Source organism: Pisolithus orientalis (assembly GCF_024613125.1).
Source record: "Pisolithus orientalis strain OTSU chromosome Unknown F5J12scaffold_9, whole genome shotgun sequence".
Classification (NCBI taxonomy): Eukaryota; Fungi; Basidiomycota; class Agaricomycetes; order Boletales; family Pisolithaceae; genus Pisolithus; species Pisolithus orientalis.
Genome location: NW_026260790.1, coordinates 1,081,648 through 1,100,957, shown reverse-complemented (window position 1 = coordinate 1,100,957; position 19,310 = coordinate 1,081,648). Strand labels below are relative to the sequence as shown.

The 19,310-nt window shown below is 49.1% G+C and overlaps 8 protein-coding genes across 8 annotated transcripts; 3 read left to right on the top strand and 5 right to left on the bottom strand.

Moving 5' to 3' along the window:
* Positions 1-933: 933 nt before the first annotated feature.
* On the bottom strand, positions 934-2,324 carry F5J12DRAFT_822630 (kinase-like domain-containing protein). The gene is made up of 6 exons (XM_051745362.1): positions 2,096-2,324; positions 1,867-2,037; positions 1,735-1,812; positions 1,477-1,680; positions 1,203-1,420; positions 934-1,151 (listed from the first exon to the last, which is right to left on the bottom strand). Exons 1-6 carry the CDS (start codon positions 2,303-2,305, stop codon positions 1,148-1,150), a joined length of 885 nt encoding a protein of 294 aa, XP_051601523.1. The 5' UTR covers positions 2,306-2,324; the 3' UTR covers positions 934-1,147.
* A 1,016-nt stretch (positions 2,325-3,340) lies between these two features.
* On the bottom strand, positions 3,341-4,766 carry F5J12DRAFT_570824 (kinase-like domain-containing protein). Its single transcript, XM_051740107.1, has 6 exons — positions 4,348-4,766; positions 4,114-4,284; positions 3,982-4,059; positions 3,730-3,927; positions 3,463-3,680; positions 3,341-3,410 (listed from the first exon to the last, which is right to left on the bottom strand). The coding sequence occupies exons 1-6, from the start codon at positions 4,567-4,569 to the stop codon at positions 3,407-3,409; spliced, it is 891 nt and encodes a 296-aa protein (XP_051601522.1). The 5' UTR covers positions 4,570-4,766; the 3' UTR covers positions 3,341-3,406.
* A 2,291-nt stretch (positions 4,767-7,057) lies between these two features.
* On the bottom strand, positions 7,058-8,505 carry F5J12DRAFT_570797 (kinase-like domain-containing protein). The gene is made up of 6 exons (XM_051740106.1): positions 8,157-8,505; positions 7,923-8,093; positions 7,791-7,868; positions 7,539-7,736; positions 7,272-7,489; positions 7,058-7,219 (listed from the first exon to the last, which is right to left on the bottom strand). The coding sequence occupies exons 1-5, from the start codon at positions 8,367-8,369 to the stop codon at positions 7,274-7,276; spliced, it is 876 nt and encodes a 291-aa protein (XP_051601521.1). The 5' UTR covers positions 8,370-8,505; the 3' UTR covers positions 7,058-7,219; positions 7,272-7,273.
* Positions 8,506-9,560: 1,055 nt separating this feature from the next.
* F5J12DRAFT_570778 (kinase-like domain-containing protein) lies at positions 9,561-10,903 on the top strand. The gene is made up of 5 exons (XM_051740105.1): positions 9,561-9,868; positions 9,914-10,084; positions 10,137-10,214; positions 10,269-10,463; positions 10,513-10,903. Exons 1-5 carry the CDS (start codon positions 9,650-9,652, stop codon positions 10,678-10,680), a joined length of 831 nt encoding a protein of 276 aa, XP_051601520.1. The 5' UTR covers positions 9,561-9,649; the 3' UTR covers positions 10,681-10,903.
* A 1,161-nt stretch (positions 10,904-12,064) lies between these two features.
* F5J12DRAFT_686674 (aspartic peptidase domain-containing protein) lies at positions 12,065-13,834 on the top strand (the record flags this gene model as incomplete). The annotated part of the gene is made up of 8 exons (XM_051740320.1): positions 12,065-12,297; positions 12,354-12,380; positions 12,439-12,507; positions 12,558-13,021; positions 13,080-13,166; positions 13,217-13,390; positions 13,450-13,619; positions 13,679-13,834. Coding segments are annotated over 8 exons (1,380 nt in total), but the record flags the coding sequence as incomplete, so codon positions are not given.
* Positions 13,835-14,190: 356 nt separating this feature from the next.
* F5J12DRAFT_822597 (histone H3) lies at positions 14,191-14,798 on the bottom strand (the record flags this gene model as incomplete). Its single annotated transcript, XM_051745361.1, has 4 exons — positions 14,733-14,798; positions 14,620-14,681; positions 14,420-14,566; positions 14,191-14,362 (listed from the first exon to the last, which is right to left on the bottom strand). The coding sequence occupies exons 1-4, from the start codon at positions 14,770-14,772 to the stop codon at positions 14,192-14,194; spliced, it is 420 nt and encodes a 139-aa protein (XP_051601518.1). The 5' UTR covers positions 14,773-14,798.
* Positions 14,799-14,883: 85 nt separating this feature from the next.
* Positions 14,884-15,580, top strand: F5J12DRAFT_912302 (histone-fold-containing protein). The gene is made up of 4 exons (XM_051749061.1): positions 14,884-15,050; positions 15,101-15,158; positions 15,204-15,313; positions 15,376-15,580. Exons 1-4 carry the CDS (start codon positions 15,024-15,026, stop codon positions 15,490-15,492), a joined length of 312 nt encoding a protein of 103 aa, XP_051601517.1. The 5' UTR covers positions 14,884-15,023; the 3' UTR covers positions 15,493-15,580.
* On the bottom strand, positions 15,579-18,631 carry F5J12DRAFT_822592 (RhoGAP-domain-containing protein). Its single transcript, XM_051745360.1, has 13 exons — positions 18,203-18,631; positions 18,101-18,154; positions 17,936-18,051; positions 17,735-17,876; positions 17,442-17,681; positions 17,255-17,383; positions 17,072-17,198; positions 16,882-17,018; positions 16,557-16,827; positions 16,360-16,500; positions 16,203-16,308; positions 16,003-16,147; positions 15,579-15,947 (listed from the first exon to the last, which is right to left on the bottom strand). Exons 1-13 carry the CDS (start codon positions 18,533-18,535, stop codon positions 15,882-15,884), a joined length of 2,007 nt encoding a protein of 668 aa, XP_051601516.1. The 5' UTR covers positions 18,536-18,631; the 3' UTR covers positions 15,579-15,881.
* Positions 18,632-19,310: the final 679 nt, after the last annotated feature.

The following is a 19,310-nucleotide window of genomic DNA, read 5'->3' as shown; positions in this document are numbered from 1 at the left end:
CTACTACGACCCTCAGGCCTCGGAGGGTGGCTAGCAACTAAGGACCAAGGGTGTTGGGCATATAAAATGGACTTCGGGCATCTTGAAAACTAGAATAAGGCCTGTTTTATACGGCGCTCTACCTCATGATACTTCATAACCATCGGCGTCGTAGCCAGAAGTTTATACAGGCTGTGGAGTAATTACGCCCCCTTAATAGGTATGCTCGCTACTCTTAATATAATCCCACCAAGCTTCTTAGCAGTCGAATGTTTTCCCGTCCACGGCTACGGGAGAGAGCAACATAGGCATTAAACAGTGTAATTTTGCCAGTGGGTGGCGACCTCATGTCAACAATGCAGTATTCGATCGTTTGAGCTTGTGCATGGTAGTCCGTGAAAGTGAATGGGCGGTTGTACCTGTATCACCGTACACTTGCTGCTAGAAGCCATCATTACAGTAAATGTTCTTGAAAGAGGCAGTGACAGGGCAGCACATCCATCGGCAATCCATAGAGAGCTCACCGCAGACACTTTGCCTCAACATATGTAGCTGGACAAGGATTGTAACCAGCAAGACTACTACGACATCAGTCACCCCGTGTATTCGCAGTACGGAGGTGCAGAGTTGCAGAGTACAGAGCTGAGACACAAAACTTGATATTCGCTGGTGACCAAAAAACGTGTATGAATGACTTGGTTGGGCAGGGGGCACAAATCAAGTCATAGGTCCTGAAAAGATTCTCACGGTGAAATTCGGAGTGCCCGAGCTGTACGAGGGGCAGGCTCCTACACAGCCGTTCCGCTGTGAGTGCGAGGGAATTTTCTGAGGGCAACGGCTGTGTAGGAGCCTGTACGAGGGCCTACAATATTGCTTACTGCCTACGGTGTTTAGATCAGACACAATGGAAGCGAGGCTACTGGAAGTCGTGCAGGTGAATTCACCCTGCCTTCCCACCTGGTGGCACCAAAATTCTTTGAGACTATCTGCATCAACAAGCAATATTATATGTAAAGTTCAACTGATACCGATCCACTGGTGTGCTTCTCAGTGATTAAATATTACTGCATGTATGTGCGGGAATAACTGTTGTACCTGTGGAAGACCATCGTGGCCACTGGCTCACTACTGTCGCCAAAAGGGATAGAGAGTCGTGCATAGAGGTCTCTCATCTACGGGACTTGGTTGAGTACGATGGGCTGGTGAAGTATTGAAAGACATACTGTTGTATCATTCTGATGGTTTGTAAAACATCCGTAATTCTTGGGCGCAACAAGGGGTCAAAATTCCAACACTTTACGCAAGTAGTCCACCATTCGTCTGTCAGACGCGAACAGGTGTCTTCGTCGCTCGGGCGATCTGGTGTCCTCCCTAGGGAAATTCTATACGAGACAGCATGGAGGGTGAATGGATGGAACGGTATTTTGCGTGTAAATAACTCCTGTGTAGATCGGAACGGTTGCATATACGCGAAAGAAAAAGAAGTGACACGCATACCAAGAGTGTCATCCCAAATGACCAGACATCCGCTTCGGCGGATTTTTGGCCCCCAACCCCCCCTTCAAGGATCTCGGGGGCAGTCCAATGTAAGGTATATCCGGCCCTCCTGGAGGTGGTCAAGCTAAATGTAGAATCGACAAGCAGAGAAAGGTCGAAGTCGGCAAGAACGGCCTGACCACTATCAGATATTAGCACGTTGGACTATGATAAAACTTCCGTTAAGTAGGGGCACCTGTGGAAAACAGGTAAACCTACACCTTTCAAATCACCATGGAGTACCGCGCCCCCTTGGCGGGTATGCAAGTATTGGAGTCCTTGTGCAATTCCCAACATCTAAATGAAGGTATTATTACGATGATCCTGATCGGCGATACCAATTCTACTTACCAGAGGACCAGGATTGATGGTCGTATTTTGCACGTAATCATGTGCATTTCCGTTCTCCATCCAGTGCGATACGATGGACACCGTTCCATCGAACTCAGTGGTGATACCAAGCACCGGGATAACGTTTTGGTGCTGGAGTTTCAAGCAGGTATGTACTTCTCTAAGGGCGCGCTATCCAGTGATGATTAATGGCAACAATTTATTAGCATGCAATGACTATTGGGCCTACCTTGATCATACGGTCGTCGACTGGAGGACTGCCGCGTGCTGTCTTTATGGCTATGCTTATTCCATCGGGTTGCAAAGTACCTCGGTACACTATAGCGTTCCCTCCGCCCAGAGCAGCACGGGTACCCCTATGGACCCGTCCGTCCAGGTTAATGGCGTATCGAGATGCACGTTCAGCGAACCGTCTGAGAGGGTCCTGTAGATTGTCCATGGTGAGGATCCAACTGTAGCAATTACCGAGTAGAAGGAAGGTCAAGCGGCGATGGCCGTGCGTGATGCTTTATACTTGCCCATGCCAAAGACCCAGCTTGCGTTTTGATCGATACCCTGCGCGTGATGTTATTGCGAAACAGCGCCTTTCCCATCCTGCAGTGATCTCATGTTGACTGTGCCTTGATCGCCCGGCCTCCTCGCGTCGTCTTTATGGCGACCGCCTGTCTCGGAGGACTCAGAACTCCGTGAAATATAGTTGCATGCCCTCCCCGCGGTACGACCGCGTCATTTCTCGTCACCTTTCTGTTGAGATTGGTCTCGCCTCCTCGATATCGAGATCCTCTTCGAGTGAATTATTCCAGGGCATGCGTTGAATCTTGGCGTGAGTGCATTAACAACGTCCCACTGCGATCCTTAGAGAGTGGTGGACAACCAAGGTCGGACCAATGGGTATAGGGCATATGGATTAGGGCGTCTTAAAAATATCCCGTGTTAGACAGGGGGCGTAAATCTGGTCATGGGATCTTTCAGCGTCATTTCGGAGAGATTCTCGCTAACAACCAAGGTGAAAATCGGGCAAACGAGCTACGAGGGATGGATATCGTGCCTTACCCACGGTGCTTAGATCAAAGATAGCGGAGGCGATACTAGAAGTCGTGCAGGCGACATCAGTGCATCACCCTGCCACTTCCCTCATGGTGCATTATGGTAGCACGGACAATATTCTTTACGTAAGACCATCTGTGACAAAAGCGAGTTCGTCTTAGTCACATGGGGTTAGTCCGCTTTGTTGGTGGTTGTTCTTACAGTCGCTCTGGAAGAACTGGCCGAAAAATTATCTGTTCGAGGTAGACTGGGTCAATACATCAGTATCTACGACTTTATATACTTCCAGAGTGCGGCGGCAGACAAGCAGGTAACTAAAAAGGGAGACATGAAGGGAAAGAAAGAAAGGGAATACAAGTAGCTAAATTCCGAGGCGTTTATCGGTCGTGTATGATCGTGAACCGTTACACTATCGATTATGAGAGAACCACCGTATCTGTGTAAGACCATTGAAGCTACTGGCTCACTACATCGTGGCAGGCGTAGGAGTTTCTCATCTGCGGGACTTGTTTAATTACGGCGGGACTAATAAGCTATTGAAGAACGTACTGTTGCAGGTTTGTGATGGCTTGTAAAACATGTGCCATCGTTGGGCGTGATGAGGCCTCATAATTCCAACACTTCACGCAAATAGCCCACCATTCGTCTGTCAGACGCGAACACGTTTTTTCATCGCTTGGGCGATCTGGTATTTCCATTCGGTACATTTTACTGATGATGATACTCCATGTGAATTGGTGCAACGGGACTTCGCGCGTAAACAACTCCTGCGTAGATTTGAACGATTGCATACGCGCGAAGAATTGACATACATACCAAGAGTGTCATCCCAAATGACCAGACATCAGCTTCTGTGGATATTTCCTTCCCGTCAAGAAAAACCTCGGGAGCCGTCCAATATATAGACCATACACCTTTGCCGGAGACAGTCATGCTGAACGTAGAATTAACAAGATGAGAAAAGCCGAAGTCAGTAACAAGAGCTCGGCCACTATCAGATATTAACACGTTGGGCTACGATAAAACCTCAGTCAAGTAGGGGCAGTTCTCGAAAACAGATAAACCTACGCCTTTCAAGTCGCCATGGAATACTGCACCTTCTTTGAGACTATGCAGGTACTGTAGTCCTCGTGCAATGTCTATCGTCTGAATGAAGGTGTTATTACAGTGATCCTGACCAGCGATTCTAATTCTACTTACCAGAGGACCAGGATCGATGTCCGTATTTTGCACGTACGCATGCGCATTTCCCTTTGCCATCCAGGGAGACACAATGGACACCGTTAGATCAATTTCAGTAGTGGTTCCTAGCACCACAACAATGTTTCCATGGCGGAGTTTCGACCAGAGATGTACTTCTTTAAAAACTCGCTATCCAGAGATGATCAATAACGCTGTGGTATTTTATTAGCACACGATGACTGTTGAACCTACCCTAATCATACGCTCGTCGCTTGAAAGACCACGTGCTGCCTTTATAGCTACCCTTGTTTGGCAAGTTGTTCCATGGCATCGCAGAATGCCTGAATACACTATGGCATTCCCTCCACATAGAATAGTGCAGTTATCTTCTTTATTGACCTGTCCGTTCAGGTTAATGGCGTATCGAGATGCACGTTCAGCGAACTGTTTAAGAGTCTCCTGTGGATTGTTCATGGTGAGGCTCTGACTCTGGCATTTACTGAATAGCAGGGAGGTCCTGTGATGCTTTATACTCGTCCATGCGAATACCTGGCGGGATAAAGCCCATCAATCCCTCAGCATTTTGCGTGGCTTTCCGCAGACGCAACTTTCGTCTGATCGATACCCTATGCGTAATGTTATTGCGAAACGGTACCTTCCTCAAGCGCTGAGATAAGAGGATCCTAGTGAGGAAGCGCAAAGTTGCGCTTGGCTTCCACCCCATGATCGAAGAGGCGTCCGTTGGAAGGGATAAACCTTATGATTTGACGTTCAACACATGCGGACCCTGAAAGGAAGCTGATGGTGTGAATCAAGGGATGATGGAACTTGGTTGGACAGAAGGCTATGATGCCTAGAGGAGCTCCGGACTAAGAGACATGCCTCGAACGCTCCTCCCCAAGCACCCCTGCGAATAAGGTAACTAGGCGGATCTCCGTGAACGGTACACACCTATTAGAGAATCGAACAGACGGAAAAGAACTGCAGTGCAATATCGGACCTCACAGGCGACGATAAATATAATCAGAAGATTTTTTACCAGTTCCAGTGGCACAGTAACACAGCACATATCAGAACATGTGGAAAAACACGTACCATGAGCCCATACCTGAAAGCACCTTCCAAATAATTTGACCAACTTGAACCACGTCGGACAATGGCGGGGTGGTGTGTGGTCTTGTTTGTCACTCATATCTGTTCGTGTCCCGTCTTTGTTGATTGGCCGAACATGCTTCATGATTCCCTAGTGAGGGCCAGCGAAACGTCGCCTTTTTCATATCGTACAGGACCAAAAAACCACTGCGAAAAACTGGACCTAAACTCCCGGTGAAGGTGTGGCAGTCACGATCCGAAACACTGACCGATTGACTTGTTCTTCTCAATGCCCACGTGTAGTTGGCCAACTGGCGCTGGCATGAGGTGAGCGAAACCTAGTGGAGCCCCTCTCCAGCTTGTCATGGAGTTACTCGTGTTTCGCCATGCTCCCCAGATTGGATTCGAAATTATGTATCGTCCACACACCAGAGCTTCGTTCATGCATTCCCTACGCCCTCTCTAGCCATGATCAGGCTTGAGATCTTACCGCGTTTCACAGCTTTGTCTCTGACATACGCGGACCAATCTTGTCCCATGGTTTAAATGGATTCCAGCTGTACCAATTATGGTGTTATCTCACCCTTCGAATGTTTGATCAAACGAGCCTAGACCTCGTTCCCTCGTATTCACTCTTCCAAAGAAGTCGCTGTCTGCACAAGCACCCCAATATACAGCCGTCCTTAGCGGAAGGACTGACCGAAATACCACCCAACATCCACTTGTCTGTGAATCTGCAGATGTACACGAGGGAACGTTGCAACCACAGGGAATGAAGTCGTACTGAAGGCCGTTCACGCTTGCCCTCCCGCCACTTAGGAGGCCATCGAGGTCCGTCTCCCAATCATGTCCGTGCGTCTAGCTCACCGCGCTGTAACGCGTTCTACGAGAAGTCCGTTTGTGATCGAATCTTCGTCACGACATTATAGAGTCACTGCTCGGAATTTCGACCAATTTCAACATTACCGTCCCCTTAATTCATCCCTAGATAGAAAAAAGAAATGTGTTTGACTATGTCTAGGATAGGTCTGTTAATCCTTGCCTCTTGGCAAGTTCGTGGTGGGCTGGAGCAACCGAAGCAGTCAATGGGATCGCGAGCGGGCTGTGCAGCCTCACGTGAGCTGGTGGTCTGTGGACACCTTTCACAGACCAGCTGCGTCGCAGTGCGGCTTGGCGATAGTCAGGCGATGACCCGGTCAACGGTGCATCGCACGAATGGCTTCTAACAATGTGTCGGTTTGACTCGCGCTTATCGTCATCCCAAACCAGTATACACTTGTAAACCCCTAAAATATCCGGTAATTCATATCCCTTAGGACAGGCTGTAGTTTTGTGATTGGAACGACTCGCGACAATCTGGCAACTTACAAGCGGAGCAACAAGATGTGGCAGCAATAACTTGTCGCCGCTTACTGATGTTCTGTGCAACCACCTGGAGCCCTGAGGTTCAAAAAATCGCACTCAAATACTTACCGATAGGCCCCCAGCCTGTCTGGCTCTGTAGCGACTCGATCAACATTGAACGAGGTTCTCGTGTGGCACCAGCGTGTTACTTCGGGACCGCCAAAATTTTGGCCATTCCCCAACCTGTTTGGGCATTTTCCAAAATTCTGCTCGTGCAAAATGCTTCTATTGATCACAAATATGCGTAATCTGCACAAAAAGTGAATCCCAATTCAATCCCCAAATTTGTTGACTTGGACTGTCCGCAACTAAAGTCCAGCCCGAAATGATGTCCGCGGGGTGGCCCCTCTCGTTCTCTGACTGCATCCATCAGCCGTGTCAGATGCATTCGCTGTCATCTCATTCGACGTACGTTACAGTGCGCCATCTCAAATCCCGTACTTACACTCACTGTCACTCTTAGGATATCAAGGGTAACCAGAATAAGCTAGGGTCCGGCTCATTTGGCAACGTCTACAGAGGGATGTAGCGCAAATTTACCCACAACGCCATTCCAAACACTCATCTCTACATCTTATCAGGCTCCTACCTCGGCATTAAGGTCGCGATAGGCAAAGGAGTTTATCATCTGCAGGACTTGGTTAATTTAAGATGGGCTGGTAAAGAATTAAAGGGCATGCCATTATATGCTTGTGATGATCTGTAAAACATCTGATATCATTGGGCGCGACGAGGGCTCAACATTCCAACATTGGCGGCAGATATCCCACCATTGGTCTGTCAGACGCGAACACGTTTGTTCATCGCTTGGGCGATCTGGTGTCTCCATTCGGTACATTTTACGCATGATAGCGTTCCGTGTGTACTGGTGGAACGGGACTTCGCGCGTAAACAACTCCTGTGAAAATTCGAACGATTGCGTACGCGCCCAAAAGCGACATGCATACCAAGAGTGTCATCCCAAATGACCAGACATCAGCTTCTGCGGATATATCCACTTCATCAAGCAGAATTTCGGGAGCTGTCCAATATATGGAAAACCCAACTTTGCCGGACACGGTCATGTTAAACGTAGAATTGGCAAGATAAGAAAAGCCGAAGTCAGCGAGAAGGGCTCGGCCCCTATCAGAAATTAACACGTTGGGCTACGATGCAACCTCAGTCAAGTAACGTCAGCCGTCGAAAACAGGCAAACCTACGCCTTTCAAGTCACCGTGGAATACCGGGCCCTCTCTACGGGTATGCAAGTATTGTAGTCCTCGTGCAATGTCTATCATCTGAATAAAGGTATCATTACAGAAACCTTGACCAGCAACGCCAAATCTACTTACCAGAGGACAAGGATTGATAGCCTTATTTTTCACGTATATATGTGCATTTCCCTTCTCCATCCAGGGAGAAACAATGGATACTGTTAGATCAATTTCAGTGGTGATTCCTAGAACTGGAATAATGTTTTCATGGCGGAGTTTCGACCAGAGATGAACTTCTTTGAAAACTTGCTACCCAGCGACAATCAATAACATTGCGATGTTTTATTGGCACACGATGAGTGTTAAGCCCACCTTGATTACACGCTCCTCGCCTGGAAGACCGCCACGTGCCGCCTTTATGGCAACCCTTGTTCCGCCGGGTCGCAGAATGCCTGAATACACTATAGCATTCCCTCCGCGTAGAATAGTGCAATTTTCTTCTTTACTGATCCGTTCGTTCAGGTTAATGGCGTATCGAGATGCATGTCCAGCGAACTGCTTAAGAGTCTCCTGTGGGTTGTTCATGGTGAACCTCCAACTCTAGCATTTACTGAACGGAAGGGAGACCAAGTAGTGGCCGAGTGTAGTGACGAAGCGAAGGCTGACTCCTTACACCGTATGATGCTTTATACTCGACCATTGGAGTGCCTAGCAGGGCATGAGGGCATGGCCCGTCGGTCTCTGCATGGCATGCCGCAAACGCAGTTTACATCTGATCGATACCCTATGGGTAACACTTATTGCGAAACGGTACCGAATTCCTCAGGGGTTGAGATAAGAGGGTGGAAGCGAGCACAAGTCATGCTCGTTCCCACCCCACGACTCAATGAGGCGACTGTTGGAGGGGATAAACCTTATTTTTTGACTTTCGAGTTTCGACACACACGGACCCTGAAAGGAAGCCATGGTATCAACCACGGGATGACTGGATGGAGGGATTAGTAGAGAGGCCAATGAGATGGCTCCCTGGACTAAGAGGCATATATCGAACAGTTCCCCCGAGTACCTTTGCGGAATGATGAAAAGCAGGTTACTAGCTGAATGCCACATGCATTCGAAAGACGAAAAAGAATTCAGTGCAGTGCGCCAGAATTGGTTTGGACCCAAGTTAGACCTAATGATGATAATCAATGGATGATGTCTTAGCAGTTCCAGCAGCACAGTAGCGAAGCACATACAGATTGTTCCACAAGGACGCGTTCCGCGAGTTGTACCACGAGTCCATATTGCAAATGGTTTCAAACATATCCATCAATAGGAGGATGACCATAGGCTTGGCGAAGACCTGAGGCCTGAACTTCCAATGGAACCCTTGCCGCGTTCTTCTCATCGAGCACGTGTAGTTGCCAACTGACGCCAGCACGAGGTGAGTGAACGTGAACCCCCGTGACCATGGCTATTCTCTCCAGCTGGCGGATGATCGCGTCTGTGATAAGATTGTGCAGTTCCGGGTTTTTAGTCTTTATTATGTAAGGATCAAGTAAGGATCCGAACCGTTCGTACGACCAAAGCATAAGTTTACGCTATGACCATCTTGGACAATTACCCTACACCAGCCCACCCCCTCCTGACTGGGAAGAAGCCTGGGCCTGAGACTTATCATGACGTTGCACAGCTTGCTCTCTAAGATGCTTGGATTAATCCCTTGCCATGCACTCCAGTTGTTTGTCAACATTTCGGTCTTGGAATGTTTGGTCAACTGAGCCGAATTCTTGTTCTCTCCCGAAGGGGAGGTCCCCCAGTCCTTCGTATATAGGGTATGGAGTACCGAGGGTTGCTGATGGCGCTAAACTCCTCTGCCTACCATGGTGTTATTGGACTCGAAATCTGCGCTGAAGTCATTGTCTGAACAGGCTCCCCGGTATACAGTCGTCCTTAATGGCAGGATTGACGGAGATACCACCCGACGTCCACTTGTCGGTGAATCTGCGGACGTGTACGAGGGGACTTTGCGACCAGCGGGCGTGAAGGTTGCAGTGAAGACCATTCATGCTTACCCTCCTGCCACTCAGGAGGCTATCGAGGTCTGCATCCCAATTCTGTCTGTGCATCTAGCTCATCGGGTGTAGCGCGTTCTACGAGAAGTACATTTGTGGTCGAATCTCCGTCACGAAAACATACAGCTGCTGCTCGGAATCTCTACCGATTTCAACCTTACCGTCTCCTTAATTCATCCTTGGATTGAAAAAGGAAATGCGTACAACTATGTCCAGAATAGTTTAGTTGACCCTCGCCCTTTGGTAAGTCCGTGATGAGCTACAAACCTGGAGCGGTCGATAATGTCTACCGAAGCTGCTTGGGATCGCGAACGGGTTGCATTACCTGCACAATCATGAGTTTGGTCCTATTGTGCATGGAGGCCCCAGAGGGGTAAGTTTGTGTAATGCTCATATCGTGGGCTGTACTGACGCCTTCATGCGGCAGTCCAATGTCCTCATCTCTGACGACGGGCAGGCTCTCCTGATCGATTTTAGTCTCATGTCGCTCGTCAACTCGACATTTGGATTGCCTGTCAGTGTTTCCCGCATGGCGGCAATAAATTGGACAGCACCCGAATGTCTAGAAGGACCAAAGGCCGCGGTAGAACAAGATATCTGGTCCTATGGCATGACAGCCTTGGTGTGTTTTTTTTCAATCCGCTTAATGTCTGTTTTGAGTTCTAATGCAGCGCATTATGGCGGGACCACCAGACAGGCCAAATGCACAGTCTACACATTCCCGTTTAACGGATGAGTGGTGGGAAATATGTATGTCGTGTTGGAACCGCGATCCGTCCGCACGTCCAGGCATCGCGGATATCGCTACAAGGATTGCTGCAAAATCAGGAAAGAAGTGATGACTCTTCCATTACGTTTCTTCGCCGGCCATACCAGCGCTCCCCGAAGGTCCTACAAGGACTGCACTGACAGTGAATATTGCCTCCGGTGATTGTTAGAGGGAGAAAGCTTCTGGCCGAGTTGTGGTTTCATCCTATGTGATACATGGCTTTGTTTGTCTTGCGAATATGTAGCTTCTAGCCACTTGATTTTAGTCGAACTCCGTAGTATCTCTGAGCTGGACGGACCCCTTCTATGCCCCGATGCACTCTGCTGCTCGAAGCTCCAAGGTCCTCTATTGAAGTTGCTAGGCTTCCTTGCCGACTTGCGGCATGGAATTGTCTCGGATTCCAATAACGCTGTTCACTTACACTCGCATCGTGTTCTGCCACCTCGCTGCTTCTCAACAGCATGACATAAGATCCGAGTTGTTATCTGCCTCCCAGAGGGCAGAGGAAGCGTCCGTCAATGCGGGATGCTCACCTTGTCCAAGAGCCAACGAAGAGATGAAGAAGTCGTGGCTGCCAAGACAATCCTAGCTGCCCCACGTACACACCTCATGTGAACTCTCCTCCCAAATCCAGACTGCACTGCAGTAAACGGAGAGACTGGTGCTTGTATAAAGACCGGGCAGTGCACCACTGCCAGTGCAGCCTCACGTGGTAGTCTTGATTTCGGTGGACACCTTTCACAAACCGGCTGCGCCGCAGTACGGCTTACTGAGAGTCGGACAACGGCCCGGCCAACGGTGGCATCGCACGCTTCCAACGATACGTCGGTTTGACTCGCGCTTACTGTCGTCCGTGAGCAGTATACACTTGTACACACCTAGGATATCCTGTAGATCATGTTCCTTGGGACAGGCTGTAGTCTCGTGACTGAAACGTCTCACCATAATCTGATAGTTTACAAGCGCAGCAGCAAGGTGTGGCAATAATAATCTGTTGCCGCTGGCCTGTTCCACCACCCGGAGCCCTGAGATTCAAAAAAAAATCGCACCCAAACACCTACCGTTAGGCTGTCTGGCTCTGCAGCGACTGGAGTCCGTCAATTGAACGAGGTTCTCGCGAGGCACCGGCGTGTTATCGGCATAGTACCGGCAATCCCGTGGGAAGGCATGCCGACGGCGTCACTTTTGCCGAGACTGTCTCGGCGGACGTGCTGATTGGATCTAGGAGCTCCTCCGCAGCCAAGTACAATACAGCCTTTTGATTCCAATATATATTGTGACGCCAACCACTTTTTGTTCTCCCATCCAGCCATCATCGACATCGTCCAGCGCTAGTAAAACCTTGCGGTGCGAGGTTTCCATTCCGCAGTCAAGTCGTGTTTCATCTTCGACTGTGACCGCCACCCTCTCCCATTTTTCTTGCTTTATCTGTTTCTCTCGTATATATTTCACCAATGTTGTCTTCTGCGTGGCTACTAGTCACTGTATTGCTTTCGTCAAGCTATTGTGTCGCTGCACCCGGTCCGAAGCCTATTACTGCTGGGCAATCCATTAGTCTTCAACGCAGGACTCCGTCTGCCCGGTCCGTCGAGGACTGGGGTGCTTGGGCGCAGAATGAGCGCGAGTTTCTAACGAATAGATATGGAGGTACAGTCTCGAAGAAGAAGAGGAGTGAAGGTAGTAACTTGTGAGTTGATCTCCGCACGCACTACGTCATCGTCTAATAACAACCGATTCCCCCAGGTTAACTAACCAAAATGCGGACTCGAGGTAAGGATTCAGTATTCCGACTGTACTCTTGCTTCCTTTGAACGCTCTTGTTGAATAGTTTCTATGGTTCATTAGCCATCGGGACACCACCTGTGTCCTTTGACGTCATCCTTGACACCGGTTCAGCGTGAGTCTCCATCGGGTCCGATCCGGTCTAAATTGACATTGCAAATACAGAGACCTCTGGGTGGCAGACGTTAGCTGTACAGTAGACTGCTCGCGGGTTGCAGTATTCGATGCAACGTCCTCTTCGTCATTCAAGAACCTCTCTCAACCATTCTCCATCACGTATGGCAGTGGAGAGGCAGCGGGGAGTCTTGGACAAGACGTCGTCCAAATGGCCGGATTCTCCGTGTCAAATCAGGTCTTTGCAACTGTAGATCAGGTCTCTAGTGGTCTTTTGACTAGTCCGGTGTCTGGATTGCTCGGTCTTGGATGGCAGACTATTTCCTCGTCGGGATACGCACCTTTGTGGCAAACATTGGTTAGCAGTGGCGCTTGGACGGATCCTCTCATGTCGTTCCAGTTAACTCGGTATGGACTTGATCCTCCTCGCGCAACGTGCATCTCATGCCTTTCTGAAGTTTTATTAACGCCTCTAACGTGCAAGCGAACTGAGCCTGGTGGAACATTCACAATGGGTCAGTCATCTTTGCATCCTCATCGGCAACATGTTATTCTTACCCAGGAGCTCCTCAGGTTTTGTAAATTCCAGCCTTTACACTGGATCAATTGATTACCAGGACCTCGTCGCAACGCCCTCGTTCTGGCTTCTCTCGTTGACCTGTGAGTCCCAAACCCGCCATATGATATTCTTGTCACTTACCACCCTGTAGCCATGACTGTGCAAGGAACAAGCATTACCATCCCGACTGGCTCCTCTGCGTATGCTGCTATCGACACCGGAACGACCTTGGTAGGAGGCCCCTCCAGCGCTATACAGAACATCTACGCCCAAATTCCCGGTTCTCAAGCCGGTACAGGGTCTTGGACAGGTTACTACTCTTACCGTACGTGACGTCTACGTTTCCCTCAAGCCTCACCCAACCTAAATACGTGCTGCGAACAGCATGCGATACACAAGTTAACGTCGCAATCTCGTTTGGCGGCCCCAGTTGGTCAGTTAGTCCGGCCGACTTCCAGTTGACTCAGATTTCCTCCTCGGACTGTATTGGATCGTTCTTTGAGTTGTCTTCGGGAAGTGGTGCACCGAGCTGGGTTGTCGGCGACACTTTCTTGGTTAGTGTTGTTTCTGGCTCGCCCACCCGGAGCTGGACTGATGGTGGCCTCGGCCATAGAAAAATGTCTATTCCGTATTCAGATATAATCCCGCGGCGGTCGGGTTTGCTCAGCTATCAGAAACGGCTCTTGCAATGAACGGCGTCAACGGTGACCCGCCGTCGGCCACGATCGGTTCCGTTCAAGCAACCGCAACTGCCGGCGTCAGTGGCAGCTCTAACTCTGCCAACAGGTTGTCCGTGAACGCCGGGGCCGTCATCGCCGCGTTGGTACCCGTAATCGGTGGGGTGTTGCTATAGCCTCACTTGAGAGTGATGATCTGTATAGATTGATATTAATGTGGGCAGGGGACACGTGTATCTCACACTTGTATTATTTCAACCATGCTTAATGCCTCTTGTATGCTTCGTTTAACGGACAGCACATAACTCAGTAGTGGTAATAGGTATCAACGGAATTTATATGGATCTTTTCGCTGCATGGGTCGGACCTCCATTCAAAAGAAAGATAAATATTTAGAATACAATAAAGTACTACATCCCGAGATACGATCAGCCTAGGGAGCTGACCATCTAAGAACGCTCGCCACGCAACCGCCGTGCAAGGGCAAGGTCCTTGGGTTGGATAGTAACACGCTTAGCATGGATAGCAGCAAGGTTGGTATCCTCAAACAGTGAGACAAGGTATGCCTCGGATGCCTCCTGCAATGCCATCACCGCTGATGATTGGAAACGCAGGTCGGTCTGAAATACGTGCATTAGCATGAGGGTGATAACGAAACAAGAAAACAGAAGGCTAACCTTGAAATCCTGAGCAATTTCACGAACGAGACGTTGGAAGGGAAGTTTACGAATAAGAAGTTCCGTCGACTTCTGGTACCGACGAATTTCACGCAACGCGACCGTACCAGGACGGAAACGATGAGGTTTCTTCACACCACCAGCAGGCTGCCATTCCAACTATTAGCACTAAGGCTACTATAGTCGCCAGTAACACTCACAGCGTGAATGGTCTTTTTGGACCCGGCCGACTTAGCAGCCAATTGTTTACGAGGGGCCTTGCCTATAACAAGCCATTGAGCTTGAGTCACCTTCAACGACAGATGTCACTTACCACCGGTGGTCTTGCGAGCTGTCTGCTTGGTACGAGCCATTTGTGTGTAGTTGACTTGACTGTTTTGAGAACACGCAGGAGGGCCGGGGGTATTTATAATGGGCGGTCGCGTCGCGCTGGTCACGTGCCATCCGCGTCCATTTTCAATCAACAAACTCTTTTCGGTAAATTCAGCACAGCCACACTCCCGACCCAATATATATAGTCTGGCAGGAAGACAAAAGCCAAGTAGGCTATCGCACACCGTCTTATCTGTCAATCAACAACCAACCAAACTTATCTACATCAAACATGTCTGGCCGTGGCAAAGGTGGAAAGGCAAGTTTGCATTCATTCCAACTACAGGACAAGTGCTAACCTTCAGACAGGGTCTTGGAAAGGGTGGTGCCAAGCGTCATCGCAAGATTCTTCGTGACAACATCCAAGGTAAGCTAAGCTGCAGAGCAAGGACGCAGTCTGACTGGGACATAGGGATAACAAAGCCTGCAATTCGTCGTCTTGCACGTCGTGGTGGTGTGAAGCGTATCTCTGGTCTCATCTACGAAGAGACCCGAGGTGTGTTGAAGATCTTCCTTGAAAATGTGGGTTGGGTGTTGTCATTGACTTGGCCTGTGCGCTGATAGGATTCTTATTAATTGTGCAGGTGATCCGTGACTCGGTCACATACACTGAGCATGCTAAACGGAAAACCGTTACTGCTCTCGATGTTGTCTATGCTCTCAAGCGCTCAGGGCGTACTCTCTACGGTTTCGGTGCATAACCGGTATTGAAGCTTATTGGTAGCTGGGTTATGTATGAATGCATCTTGTAGTGTACTGTAATATTATTTGTTGTCTGGAACGAGCGGTTCAGCTCTTCATTATGTCGTCCCCATCAAAGACCAAGTCGCAGTTAACGTTATTGCGATACCAACTGATGCCACTAGCACTATTACGACGCCTCCTTCAACACCTGTTGAACAAATGAAAATCCAGGCATACCGACAATTGATACGTAAATCCACGTTCCTAGTTCCCAATACTGTAATCTGTATGGAATAAATAGATTCAAGAAAACAAGAGAAAAGAAAGATCACTCCACGTGTCCGTACAAATCAATATAAATAAGACATCTTGAGAGATTACTTGCAGCGGAGTCAACCAACAAAGTCTATGTCGTTACTTCGCTCTCATCCACGAATATATCTGTGTAATGTTCCAATATAGTCTCGATAGCCTGGGCAGAGCATCCGTCAGTTGATATTCGCCGTAAACCTTGGTTTGGTCCTTACCCTGTTCTGATAAGGCGCGTCCGCCATGGTAACGTTCGCATGACCAGATGTACTTCCGTTACCGACTTGGCCGAAAAGCGTTGGACCAAACACAATGGCCAGATTCTGAATCGACATGGAATTGTCTCCTTCATATCGAGCGATCCTGGAAGACAACATATAACCATCTTTATAACATGAAAAACGAATCCACGACTAACTTGTGAAGGTGTCCCATAAAGTATTTGAGGGTAGCATAATTCGGGTCTGGCAAGTCGTTGACCCGCTCGTGTAACCGGATGTGTCGCAGACGGTCGTTCTCGATTTCTGTAACGCAGGTCACAGATATGTAGAGGATGAAACATTTGGAATACTTACTAGCGGCATCAACGAAACCCTGGTGGAGATTAAAAGTAAGGACTGGTTCAGGTAATTCCCTAAACCACATCTTGAGGACACTGGTGACATTATTGATGTCTGTCGTCCACTCTTCCGAATCCAGGTCAACGGAGTTCATATCTTGAAGACGTAAGGAAATACGGCGGGTGATATCACAAAAGGGGGGTGCACATTACCTTTGTCGAGCCGTTCTTTGAGCATGCCAACCCTCCTAGCCATACCACTTATGCGATAGATGCCTTGGGAGCGAATGCCGTACTTTTCGATGGCAGCGCAGCACTTTTCCAGAACGGGGGGAAGCTCGACTTGATCCCGAGCCATTTGCTCGGCCAGGTCAACTCCAAAGGTGGGCCGGCCACGATCAGTTATCTGAGTATTCCCATTCACCACACTTTGCGGCGGCTGCGCTGCAGCATAGCTTGCATTGTGGGTGGGTAGAGGGGGAAGCTGATTAAAGTCAGTCAGTCACACAGGCACACAACGGGCATTAGGGTAACGCACAAAACCTTCCTCAGCAGGTCCCTCCCGCCTTGGTCCCCTAGCAGCTCCGCCACGTGCATATGCGTAGTTCTGCATATACGTCTTAAAATCCACACGGTTATCGATCGCATCGTATAGAGCCTTGAGACCAGCTCCTTCTACGAATACCTCAAAACCCCTCGCGGGAGTGACTTACAGAAGGGATGCGTACCTTCCTCTGGAGCGATGGGGACAAGGGTTGATCCGTCACTGAGGACAATACTCTCAAACAGAAAGGCATATCTTGTGAGGTGATATTTTGTCCCTAAATCAATTTCATCAACACACTCCTTCAACGCCTGGGGTGAAAACCTATCAACACGAGGATAATTAATGTGTTGCGCACGACACTAACCCGCAGAATTCGAGGCAATTGGAAATTGAAGTACTCTTGTCGCATTGCTTGGGTATCGTGCAAGGCCTTACGATAAGAATCGGACGCATTGGACACACGTAACCGGATATCATCCTCTTGCCGCAAGATCTAATCACCGATAAGTCAACATCAGAAACATCGGAGGAAGTAAAACCAGGACGTTTACATTCGGATTCTTGCCCTTGAGCAACAAACCACCCTTCGCCACAGCCTTGCCAAGTACCCGCTTACTCCCAAGTACGCCTGGTTTGGCCTGCACAGCACTCTCGCTGAATGACTCCCCTTCCTTCTGCAGTAGCACACGTTCTAGCTCCTCAGACGAGACATCCAGGCGGGCTTTACTTTTTTCCATGTTAATTTCCGCCTCCTGCAATGCGCGCTCGTACCGGCTCGCCAGCTCCTTCGTCTGAGCGACAGCGTCAACACAGTATACGGCGATCTGGGATGTAGTAGACAAACCTGTTTTCTGTTCTTATCTACCTCCTTTGCCAGTGAGGCCAGTTCCTCGCTCATTTCATTGAGCCGATGAGCAAAACGAATCCTATTTTCCGCCATCAGCTCATGTAGCCGCATAGACGACTGCCATGCAGTGACAAAAGACCTAGTATCCAAGCGTAGTTAAGAACGAAGTCACATCATACTGAATTTATTCTACGTTACCCCGCTTTACCGTCGTTCATGGAGTAAACTTCGGAGGTACTTCGGGCGAGCTTCTGTAGACTCTTGCCATACTCTTCTTCCAGGCCCGCCCTCTTCTTGAAGAATGCTGATGCTTCCTGTGCGATATGTGAACGTCGAAATTCGTTGGGATGGGCAGCTACTAACCCGACAAGATACAAGACTCTGCTTTATTCGATCCAATAGGAGAGGGACACCACACTATCCGGAACCTCAATAATAGCTGGAACATGAACGATATGTGCTTACATCAAGTTCACACAGCGCTCTCAGAACGTTCTCATCAAAACTTGGTTCAACCAAGCTGACGACGTCGCTAGGAATGGTAGACAAGGTATCTCGCCGCTCAACGGTCAAGGGTATACTCTCTCGATGCCTAGACACAGGTGACCGGACTGGGGAGTCCAAACTTGATCTTGGGGGAGGCGATGATGGTTTCAGGGATACTTGGGTGAGCGTTGGGGAAGTGACGCCTTCCTGTATTACCGAGTGGTGGCCTAGAGAAGTGACACCATCGGCCGGATTGCTTGAGTCTGAGTGATCGGCAGTAGATTTCCGAGCCGGATAAGCGTCGTCGCCCATGGCTACATTCACTGCCAACTAGGCGGACGGGCGAGCAGGGACTTCGCTGTAGACTCGCCGCTTTGGTTCCTGCAACGTTGGCGTGACCAGCTGTCTGGTCCAGAAACCGAGTGATTACATAATTCTGCTTCATATTGGCCAGTGTTTTTCACACGCAATTCCAGGCTTCGATCACAAGCCTCGTTTTTGCAAATAATTGAACTGTCGATAGTACGAGCACTGGACAAACACGGAGAGTAGATTGACACCAATATATCGAAACATGAGCGGTAGTGGTACATAATCCATTGTGGTAGTTCTGTCACTGCACAGCAATTACCGTAAAGGACCCTCAATTCGGAATACGAAGACACAACAAACTCATTTATAGAGCCACGAGGCCAAGTTCAGAAACCGTTAATATGCCCCGCACACCGAGCGCATGGCCCCGCGACCGTGTCCATGATGAACTCCTGATCAGGCCGCATGCTAGCAATATTTCATCAGTCAGCTACCCTCCTCTTCCTTGACAGATTGGGTACCTCTGGGAACATTCCACGAGGCAATTGTGGGGATTTGGATTGTGTGATGCACTGCAGCGACAGTCCGACCTGTTGCAGTCTACCTACTCGGTGACCGTTCCATACATCAGATTGCAACAACATGGAATGGCTTGCTCGTACCCTTTGCTGTCTTGCAATGGAGGTGCAACCGCAGCCGAATTCAGTGAGCTGAGTGATTCGAAAGCACATCGTGATGTCGAATGGAGAGTGGTGTGTACAAGAGATCTGTCGCT